At 31.4% G+C, this 11876-nt stretch overlaps 2 protein-coding genes across 7 annotated transcripts; one reads left to right on the forward strand and one right to left on the reverse strand.

Moving 5' to 3' along the window:
- The first annotated feature begins 695 nt into the window (after positions 1–695).
- LOC106769654 (probable aquaporin NIP5-1) lies at positions 696–4971 on the forward strand. Its single transcript, XM_014655362.2, has 4 exons — positions 696–1462; positions 3855–4274; positions 4350–4411; positions 4507–4971. Exons 1-4 carry the CDS (start codon positions 1241–1243, stop codon positions 4700–4702), a joined length of 900 nt encoding a protein of 299 aa, XP_014510848.1. The 5' UTR covers positions 696–1240; the 3' UTR covers positions 4703–4971.
- Positions 4972–7426: 2455 nt separating this feature from the next.
- Positions 7427–11876, reverse strand: LOC106772408 (probable choline kinase 2). 6 transcript variants are annotated; one of them, XM_022785497.1, is made up of 8 exons: positions 11708–11876; positions 10940–11366; positions 9106–9227; positions 8827–9022; positions 8541–8658; positions 8388–8435; positions 8027–8157; positions 7427–7952 (listed from the first exon to the last, which is right to left on the reverse strand). In XM_022785497.1, exons 2-8 carry the CDS (start codon positions 11291–11293, stop codon positions 7782–7784), a joined length of 1140 nt encoding a protein of 379 aa, XP_022641218.1. In that variant the 5' UTR covers positions 11294–11366; positions 11708–11876; the 3' UTR covers positions 7427–7781. The 6 variants fall into 6 exon arrangements, with proteins under 6 accessions (XP_022641218.1, XP_022641219.1, XP_022641222.1 ...); XM_022785498.1 differs by lacking the exon at positions 11708–11876 and adding an exon at positions 11517–11590; XM_022785501.1 differs by lacking the exon at positions 11708–11876 and having other exon boundaries at positions 10940–11045; positions 11132–11283.

Genomic DNA, 11876 nt, shown 5'->3' on the forward strand with positions numbered 1-11876 from the left:
GATATAATATAATGTGATGTAACGCAGTGCATGAATAATTTATGCTTATTGGAGGATTACAAAATATTATACTTATAGAATCACGAGATAAAGTAAAATAAACAATAATGCAAGGCCTTTGACTTTTTCATTATGATAGTATTTTTACCTCTATTATTTAAGTTTTTTTTTAGTACAATTTATGATATTATTCTTCGTTTTCTCATTATTAAAAAAGTTTGACAAAAACGGTACAAACCGTGAAATTGCCGGGACAGCCTACTTCTGTTACGTTTACGAGGATTTTTTTTATATATATAGGAAAATACGGTAAACATTTTTAAATAATTAAAAAAGCAGTATAAAGAAAAACATAAAATGTATCATCATTTCATAAAAGTTAAAGATCAATTGCTCTAAGTTATTTGAACATTTATAAAGTCACCGGTGCTTGCATAGTACAAGGAGGTCGGATTATTATACAAGTGAAAAATTGAATTTTGTGATGGTTTATAATTAGGTCGGAATTGGAGTGAGTTATCATTACAGATTACAAATATATGTATTTAATTTATTTTTTCTAAAGAATTACTGTATTAAAAATTAAAATAAGAGAAAGATAGAAAAAAAATAACGAAAAACGAGAACAATCTTTTTCCATTATGGAAGCAACTCGCCGACTTTAAATAGTTGTATTTAATAAAGAGATTGATGGCGTAGCATATTAGCATAGAGCTCATTAATATAATCCGAGTAGTAGTATTAACTAACGACTCCTCACTTCTCCTCCATTCCCATTCTCCTCGTTGACCACCACTTTTCAGTTCCTTCTCCCTCCACCTTCCACCGTCCACCGCTCCTTTTCTCTTTCTCCACCGTCTTCCAACTTGTTTCACAACCTTTCTCGCAAGTTTTCCCGATTCCATTCCAACCTTAACATCTCCAATTACATCGCACTTCCATCTTCATNATCATCACATGCTCCATTTACATACCTTCTTCTGACATCAAACTTCCCAATCCTGGCTCCGCTCTTTCCTCCCATCATTCCTTAACAACACATTTATAAAAACCATCCAATTATGTAACTCTTCCCTTTCCATCTCAAATCCTTCCCAAAAAAACCACAAAAAAAAATACTTCTCCTTCTCTCGCCTTTGCAAAATCATGTAGTGCATCGTTCACTGTAACATCCAATTATCTTTTTCTACTTTTCTTTTATTATATTTTTCAAGTTTGAAAAGAAAAAAAAAAGAAAAAGATGCCGGAATCGGAGACAGGGACGCCGACGGCTGCTTCGGTGCCGGCGACGCCAGATACTCCGGGCGGACCGCTGTTCACGTCGCTGCGTGTGGACTCGCTGTCGCACGAGCGTGACTCGTTCACCATGGCCAGATGCAAGTGCTTGCCGAGCAAAGGTCACACCTGCTTCACCGATTTCTCCGTTGGTGTTTCACTGCCCAATGTTTCTCTCACTCGAAAGGTAATACCGATGAAACCCTTCTTTCTCCGTTTTTGTCAACGCTACGTGTTGCATTTTTCTCGCATTTTCTTTTCTTCCAGTCGGTGATATTGTACAACTTGCTTCTGTTTTCTTTTGGCTACTGTTTATAAAATCCAAATAACTAATTGAGAACAAAATTATTTAGGTTATGAATAATGACGAATTTATCTTAAATATATATATATATATATATATATATATATATATATATATATATATATATATATATATCTTTTCAGATTGCTTTATTATTAATTTTTTGTTTTCTTCTGTTCTCCTTATCTATTTCCATCACACACCTTTCGTTATGTCATGCCTCGAAATGCGGTTTTATATGATAGTGATGAGAAATGTCCGGAATTAATTAATAAAACTGCGGTTTACAGCTCCAATTTTCATGACATGGATGAGAAATTGCCTTTGGAGAGGTTTTTAATATGGAGAACATGGAGTTGTATATTTTTTTCTTTTTAAAATCACAAATTAACAAAACTCATTATTTTTAATAAAAATAAATATCTCTCTTAAGTGTCTATTTTTTAATGAATTTAATAGAGAAAATGTTAAAAAAACGTAGTGTTAGCACTTTTGAGATACTGGTAAATTGAACTTATAAGAAAAATAATATTTTTCTAGTCATACGGTAAGTGAAGCATCCGTGCCTTATTCTATTTCCTGTATAGTTGGCTGTAGCATATGTGCTTCCATTTACGAATGATTATTTAATTAATAAAATAATAAAAAACCTGTTTTTATTTATATGTAATCATTTAAAAGAATTATTTTAAGTTTGAACACTCATTACCAATTCTCCATGTAGAGCCATGATCTTTCTGTATATATTAATTAGAAAAAGTTTTTTTAACAATTTTTTTTGACAATTTTTTGATAATGTATATATATCAGTTTGTGATTGATTTGTTTCAAATATTTTTTTAAAATAAATTCAAACAGAACAATAAAATGGTGACACATGTCCTGTTATAAAAAAAGTTTGTTGAAATATCATTTTCTATATCAATATTTCATATATTAATTAAGTTACACAAAACAATAACAACGTATATTAATTAAGCAAGTAGCATCTAATACCTACTCTTTGTGTGGTAATTCAACTTTTTGACTCAGGATTTTCAATAGTTCTGTTAATGGTACTCCCTTTCTTTTCTGCGTTGCTTTCCTCTCATAGTTGATGTTCATGTTGTCCTTTTTTCTGTAACATTTTCTATACGCCTTCATTTGTCTGTGCTCAGATTTCCTATTCTGTGACTTTTATGCACATCATCATTATTGAATTCGAGTTCTCTTGTTCACCGTGTATGGTGATAGGTTAAAATTTCATTTTAATTTTATAGCCTGTGAAAAAAATTATATTTGTTTTTAAAATAACTTCTTTATTGCTTTATAAATATTACTTTAAAGTTGTTGTTTTTTTTCTAACATTAAATGATGAAATAAGAAAACATTCATTAAATAGAATGGTGATTATTCAAATTTGATAACCTTCAAGTGACGACAATTTTGAGATAACATATATAATTGTGTGGCTAATGTAGTGTACTGGCATTAGGGACATGACAATACATACCCCCTTTTGTTTTTCCTAAAGAATAAATAACCTTTTATAGTTGACTTTAAAAAAAATACTATTCACAGGCATTTCAGACGTATAACCAAAAATCAAACTTTTTAACAGTTAAAAAAGAAAAATTACTTTTTTTAGAAGTTGATATAGGAAAATTAATTTTAATCTTCATTCTTAATTTGTTCTATTTCCTCTCATATAAGCAGTCGTTGAGAACTTTATTAAAGCTAAAACAAAGTTAGATAAATAACAAAAAAGAGGTGTGTCAATTTCTTTTTCTATTTTCATGGATAACACAGTCACCTTCACAGCAAAGGTCTTAGCTGCTCAAGTTAATTAAACAAAAACATACGTGCAGTCGCTTTGATATTTTCATTTCATCTTTTTAGAACAACTCAGCTTTTTTTTTTCTCTTTTACCGGAAAACGTTTGACTTCAGATTTAGTCCTTTAACAAAATACAAATTTCCTGCATTTTCACCGCGTTAATTTTTTTTCTTAAGTTATCCTTAAATAAATTATTCTATATATTTCTGCGATAAAATAAAAGGTTACCATGAGTATAATTAGCATACAATCGAGTTGTGAAAGTTGAGTTACTTCAATAAATTCTTATATGTATACTTGATTATAGTTAAAATTGATTAGAATCACAATAAATTTCAACTTAGAGAATCTGGGTGAAAAGTGGTTTTAGTATAATTCATCTCTAAAATATAATAAAAAAAATGTGTTTTTAAGCATATATAAACTTAATTGGAAGATGCATTGTTTGTGAGGATGAAAGGTTGGAGCAGAGTTTGTGGGGACATTCATATTGATATTCGCAGCAACGGCTGGACCGATAGTGAACAACAAGTACAACGGAGCGGAGACTCTGATGGGAAATGCAGCATGTGCAGGATTAACAGTGATGTTCATTATCCTCTCAATTGGACACATCTCAGGCGCACATCTCAACCCATCACTCACCATTGCCTTCGCCGCCTTTCGCCACTTCCCTTGGACCCATGTCCCTGCCTACATTGCAGCTCAAGTCTCCGCCTCCATCTGTGCCTGTTTTGCTCTCAAAGGCGTTTACCACCCTTACCTCTCCGGTGGTGTCACTGTCCCTTCTGTCACCGTTGGTCAGGCCTTTGCAACTGAGTTTATCATCACTTTCATTCTCTTGTTTGTTGTCACTGCTGTTGCCACTGATACTCGTGCGGTGCGTTTCAAATTCTTCATCATTATTACCTTCAGCTTTTCTTTCTCTTTCTCACGTAACACTGCTGCTATGCAGGTCGGTGAATTGGCGGGTATTGCTGTTGGGGCTACAGTTTTGCTCAACATTCTCATATCAGGGTAAGCAAAATTATGATTCAAATTTAAGAATAAATTTGTCATCTACCTTTAATTATTATGAAAAAAATAACGCCTAACGTGTCATATGTTGATAGGCCAACAAGTGGTGGTTCGATGAATCCAGTACGTACTTTAGGTCCTGCCGTTGCAGCAGGAAATTACAAGCATATATGGATATATTTGGTGGCTCCTACGCTGGGTGCTCTCGCCGGTGCCGGCGTTTACACGCTCGTGAAGCTCCGTGACAACGAGGCTGAACCACCGCGACAAGTTAGGAGTTTCCGTCGCTAGTTGAGCAACAGTAAATTCAGTGTTCTTCCTCCACCCCACACGACAACATCTTGGTTGTTACTTTCCAGTTTGATTTTACATGTATAATAATAATTAATTAAATAAAATGTGGGGGGACTCGGTAATGATCCAATATGTGAATTTAAGTGTGTATTGTTTGAGTTTGTATTGTCATGGAACTAATGTTCTTAAAGACCTAACTAAACCCATCACTTGTTTTCTTCTTATTTGTGCACCTAATAATATCTATATCGTTTCTGTGTGTAAAACATTCATTATTTCTCTCTTTTTTCTCTAAACTTTCTTTCTTCCAAGTTGTAGAAAAATTAACCTTTATGTGATAAAAGTTACTGTGAAAAATTTTGCATTCATTTTTTTAATAGATTTTAAATACATGATTTTCTTCATTTAATTTGTAAAATATTACCTGAACAAAATATAGATGTAAACTTCAATAGAGTGGCTGCTTTGATAGGCATTCTTGATCATATTCTTCAATTACTATTTTGGTCATTTAATGGAAGTACTTTTTTTTTTTGACAAATCACTCCATATTCTTCCAACATATTCAGCCAGTTAATTTTTTTTGTGTCTGGTGACAAAACTGAAAGATTCTATTAAAAAAATATAAATTTTGAAGGTGATTTGAAAAAAAAAAGTTCACGATCCTACTTAAAATTGGAGAATGAAAATAACTATCAATCAATGCAACTATTAATATAATTGTTCCAACTAAAAGGAGTATTATATACGGAATGATCATAATCACTCTTAATAATCATTCAGATAGCTAGAAAAAAAAATTTCTTTTTCACTTAGAAAAGAATGATGGTTGTTAATTTCTAAAGTTTTCTTTTCAATATCTAAATATATGGAATAATTGTTCCTCTTATTTTATCAGCACCTACTAAATAATCAAAAGAATTATAACTAGAATTATTACGATCATTCTACCTCTGAATTTTTTTATCTATATCAGTTAAAATTTTGGATTTTGCACTTAGACTGGTATTCTCAATAGGACCAAGACTCTCCATTGATTTACTTAATTCACACCTGTATTCGAACTTCCTATTAAGTAACCGAAAATTGAACCACCATTTTTCAATAGAGTTTTTTCCTGTATTTCCACGAAAATAAAAAAATGTCACATACCTAAAGTATTAATTTAAACTTTCTTATGAGCTTCCATCAAAATCTAATAAAGTTTATATGAAGAAATTCATGTAGATGTAATTTTCTATACACATAAAAGTGAAATATAAAAGATTTATTTGGCATGTTACTTAAGCTAACTCTCCATAAAATAAAGATACATCAATTACTATAACCTATTATGCAGAAATTTCTTGATTTTATGAAACATTTTCTTTATATATTTTGATATTTGATAAATTAAAATTAACTTATATGAGAGTTAAAATTAAAATTTTAAAAAACTATACTTTTACAAATTAATTGTTTTATTTTAACGAAATTATTAGTTTTAATTTATTTTCATATTTTTTTTAAAATAAAAAAGCCTCCGTTTAGATTACGAGTGAAAGATAAGTAGAAAAGGAGAAAAAAAAAATAGAGTAAAAAAAGTATTGTTGTTTGGATTAGAATTTAAAAAAAAAAGAATTGAACAGAAAATTTGTAAATGATTTAATTAATAGAACAATATATAGATATAGTAATTTGATAGCTTAAATAATTATTAAAGTGTACATGTATATTAGTAATAGGTTACTCAAATAGATACTTATCACGTCTAAGAACATTGTTTTGTCACTAGGTGAATATCTGTTCAAAAAATAGGTTTAAATTATCTAATAAGTTTTCGTTTTTTTTGTGAATTTTTTATCTTATTAAAACTTTTAAATAATATTATTTTAAAAGTGAAGAATTTATTTTATGTGATGATTTTTATAATCCTGGGTTAGTATTATGATTTCTTTTATTTTAATATTTTGGATTCAAATATGAGAAATTAAATTGTGTGATGTTTCCAACTAAACTATGTTCAGGAAGTTGTGAAAACACAATGTAAATGTATAATAATATTACTTTTTTGAACTAGTAAAGTAAAAGTATACACTAATTAACTTTAAAATTGACACTTAAAATTAGTTTTGGCTAATTATAAAAGTAAAAACTATTTCATAAATATTTCAAAATGAATAATGAAAGGTCATCCTTATACTCAAATGTTATTACGAATTGATTTTATTTGTATGAGAGTTATTTTAAAGAATTTGAAATTAAAAAATAAAAACTAAAATTGTAAAACTTTAAACACACTCTCCACACTTAAATTAGTTTAATTAATGTAATTTGTAAATAAAAAATAATAATAAGCTTTAGTGATAGACTGAGATAAGGACACTGTAAGTCAAAAATAATAATAATGTGAAGAAAATTGGTAATGTATAGGAGACTTTAGTGGCACATGAACCTATTATAGAAGGTCAAAATTGATATTTCGGCCTTCTAATGTTGACTTTATTGTCTTTCTCAAGGCTGACTCACTTTCACTTAGATCTTCTTCTCAAATCTACTGATATCCAAACACAATCATTGCGAATTCAGTACTTTAAAAACAAAAAATTAAAAACTTGTCAAATAACGAACCCTGCATTATAGAATCTTAACATATACTTTTAATTTGCAACAAATTTATGTTCTTTTAAACAAAAATGGTATTTATATAAAAGTAGTTAAGCTAAATTACTTAAAACAGAATTAGAAGAGAAAATACTTATGTAATTATTTTTCACAAAGTATACATATGATAAATGAATTATTCTGTATATGCATATCCCATCGTTATTGCAAACAATACATAGACTGCATATCACTCAACTCACTCTAAAAGTGACGGATTCATACAAAATTACACATTCATGCTGATTAAATAAATTTACATATAGATGCTGCATGTCATATCTTAGGTGTTATTCATATATATATATATATATATATATATATATATATATATATATATATATATATATATATATATATATATATATATATATACTATACTCTATATAGTATAATACTAAGACTAAACTTGAGTAAGAGAACTGAAGCAAAATCACGTGAAAGATGGTAGAGATTCATTCAGAGTTTGGTCTTTGGAAACGATGCTTGGCGAGTCCAATAAATTAGCCTTCCTTAACCAGTATTGCTGAAACCTCTGCCTTGCATACTCCTTATAGTCAAAGTCTATTTTATTCACATAACTCTGCATGTGCATGCATAACATCTATGTTAGTGTATGTATACCTTTACCTTCATATTAGGCACAAGTAACCCAATTCAAATAAAACAAAAACTTACCGAAATGAGTCCCCACAAACCCCAAAATATATGATTTGCTGCAGTGTAGTTTTCAGTTGCTTTCACTAACTGGTTCACTTTAGCATTGCTTGGTTTATTGCCTGTGTACAAGGAATTGCCAAAATACATAACATGATTTTGACAACACAAGTTGAGGAGTGAATGAGACATCACATTCATACATACATTGAAGAGATAACGAGCTTAGAATAGAATAAGCTGATAACTACTTAAACTGTGTAAAGATAAAAAGTTCTAATTATTAATTTCTTTGAGGGTTTTATCATCAGGGAGTAGATTAATAGCAGTTATCTATATTCAGATTTATGAGAATCATGAGTGGTCAAGTCAGTGTACTAACCTTCAGAACTCAGATAGATGCGGATAAATCTTTGACGTTCCTCTAGTCCTGGTTTATCATATCCAATTTGGTGTGTCAGCAATTCAGAGTGATTTCAGTAATTTGGTGTGTCAGTAATTTGTGCAGCAAAGAATTTACAAACAAGAACTTTACCTGGATATTTCTTGAAGTCAAGAACATGAGGTGTGTCACTGTGGTAATCAGCCACCATTTCACAGAAATGATTTGCTATGTCATAAGCAATAGGATTATAACTTGCATATTCATAGTCCTGTATAATGAAAAGAAATTAAAAAACCAACAAAAGGTAAGTTTGCAGTAAGATTTATATGACCGATAAAAGATGACAGGAGCCTGTAAAATGGTATTATCCTCCTATGTCTCAAATTTTCAAGGACATACATATACCAGAGGCAAAGAATATATGACCGGAACTTACAATTATAGTGATTAATTTTGACTCTTCCTCCATCATTATGTTACCATACTGTAGATCATTGTGACAAAAGCCAATTTCTTGATATCCTTCAGATAACTTCTTCTCCAGGATGTTTATTTCCTCATCCAGATTGTCCAAGCCAAAATTTTTGGCATCCTTTGGAGAGCAGAGACTCTTGGCTTGACCAAGCCAATTCCTAGGAAATAACACAAGAGACAGTGTTTAATATTCAACATAGCAATGAAAAAGGATGTTAAGAATGATCTGACCAATAGTTACCTCAATCTGTGCCAAATTTGAGCCTTCTTTGCACCAGGCATGTGAAGATTATGGAACTCTCTCATCTTAGATGCCACCAAAGCAGATACTTCAGGGTCACGCAGGTCAGCAGCTGAGAGAGTCTTAAAAAAGGAAGATAAAAAAAAAAAACAGACACGTTATACACAACCATTGTACTAGGAACATAAATAACACAGCATGTATAACTCATCATCTTCACTTGTTCGATTGTTTTTTACTGAAATCATGAGGAGTCATGACTTCACTTTTTCAAAAATTCACAAAGAAGTCATCATGAATCTACACCACTTATCAGTAATATAATATTTTTTTGACTTGTCTATTTTCGTGGACAAGTTTGTCCCAGATATTAAAAAAAAAACTTCATAAATAGACAGGCTTGAGTGGACACACATGATTAAATCTCTGAATGACACTTTTAATGCAGAGATAACAGAAGATGAAAGTGCCCTTTTGGGTTGAACTCTTCAATCCATCCAGAAGTGTCAGAAACAAAGGTGACAACATTTTTTTGGCAGCTATTTAATTGCATAACTACGAAGCCATTAATGAGCATTTAATGGGTGAGAGGAAATATGACATCCAAAGTCTGATATTTTCGGGTATGCATACAAAAATCCAGATGCTTATTCCCAGTAACATCGGTGTTTTACTGTGTTTCTTTATTTCTAAACAGAGAAAATAACATTTTGCAAAGTAGTAAGAAGAATGATAAAGGCAGTGGCTAAGAGCACCAGATCCCAGTGACTAAACACCATTCAAATGAATTTCTAAAAGATGCTTCTTAATTATTAATCCTAAACAGGTAATGTTATTGGTAACCCTCCATTGCTCCAAGAATAAAGGGAATAAAATACGAAAAAGAAAGAGCATCAGCCCAAAGAAAAGCTTTTTGACTACAGAAAAAAGCAAAACTGGAGAACCAAAAGTTAATTTACTTTCAAACTCAGCATATACTCTCTAAAGATCAAGCACCAGTTGTAATAATCATTGCAACCACTGATACACGCATAGAATACACGATATAAAGAAAGCAAGATACGATACTTGGAACATATATATTCCTCGAATTCAAATTGAAAACTTGTTTATTAGACATTACACGGAAAAAATAATTATCAACATATATTCCTTTATATCATTTACGTATATCCTTATTTGATTTATGAAGAAATAATATTTTTACATTACAAATATATGATTCATGTAGTTTTATTTATAAGATGAAAATACCGTAAATGCATAGAAGTTTCACAAATGCTTGTTAATGAAGTATCTAAAAGTATATCAACACTAAATACGTAAAGTAAATAAAAAAAGGTATTGGTAAGTGTGGATGTTTACAACAAGGGAAGCAGATTAAAATATTGTGTTTCATACTTAGACACTAAAATTTGTATATGGTCGTAAGAGGTAGTTTTATGCTGGGGTCACATATGGCTTATTTTTCAAGGAGAGTTTTTGTGTTTAGAAAACCAGCCAAAAAGGCGTTGAAACTCATCCAATTTGGATGACTCAGTCATCCCAGTTGCATACAATTTTTAATGTTAAGCTCCTTTTCATTCATCCAATTACACATTAACACATCATTAAGAAACATTAAGAAAAATAAAAATCATCTAAAATGCATTAAATTGCAAATTCTTTTCTATGTCGTTTACCAGATCCCCAAGTTAACTTTTTAATGGATCAAAATTCAACCCCAACTATTTGATCTCGTCAGCAAGGATAACTTTCTGAGGCCATGTAACAATCGTGTCCTTTTTAAAAAAAAAAATGGAAATATTAAAAAAGAAAGAAGATAAGAACATACTCTGGCATGAATAAACTCCTCAACTCTACCAGAAGTGAAACGGCCAAGAAGGCGAGGTCCTTGACCATGCTTTGACATGCACTCAAAGGTTTTCACTTCTTCTTCCCTGTCGAAGAAAACTTCAACACCTTCCCCATATAAACGAACCAGAACCTTTCTGACTTCACCACCATTTTTAGAAGGCCATTTTACCTGGAAAACCTCATTGGTCATTGCACCCTTCAATGGAATCACCTGCAAGGTGCTCACATCATCGATCGCATCACCCATATCCGACGCCACCGCAGCAAGCACTTCCATTATCTCTTCCTGCGATCCGCACCCTTTCAATAGCTCAATTGTCTTGATGGCCATCCTCGAAAACAGAACAACTCTGTTCGTGCCCAAAAACAGAGGAAGCCGAAACAGATTTTGGTTAAGAGTTTTCCTGCATGCACAAACACATGAAGAAAGATGCCGGTTTTGAGAACCCAATGGCGAGAAAACTTCACCAATCGATTACCCTTTAAAAGAAAATTTTAAGAAAACAAAGTATAGTTGCGTGTTCTAAAACACAACCCCAAAAACAGAGAATTACAGAGTTCGAAAACAGGAGAAATGCTGCGAGCGAAAGGGTTTGAAAGTAAAACGATTGCGTGGAAAAGACAGAATCTTTTTTGGAACCCAGTTGAGGAGAGGCGTCAGGAATCAACGATCCGTGAAGAATGATAAAAGGATGAGAAAGGGAAAGAAAAAAGAAGTATAGTTTGGAGAGTTTGGGGTCCTTACCAAAAGGAGTCAGTAGCAGAAGCAGAAACAGAGGAAAGAGTTCAGTAATGATAAACTGACACTTCTGTTGTATGTTGGTGTGAAGTGAGAAATCTTGCAGCATGTATTTATAAAAAGAGAGGGAGAGAAAAGAAGACAAGTATTCTATTAGCTAAAGTCTTGGCCGTTT

The sequence above is a fragment of the Vigna radiata genome, chromosome 8 (assembly GCF_000741045.1).
Source record: "Vigna radiata var. radiata cultivar VC1973A chromosome 8, Vradiata_ver6, whole genome shotgun sequence".
In the NCBI taxonomy this organism is placed as follows: Eukaryota; Viridiplantae; Streptophyta; class Magnoliopsida; order Fabales; family Fabaceae; genus Vigna; species Vigna radiata.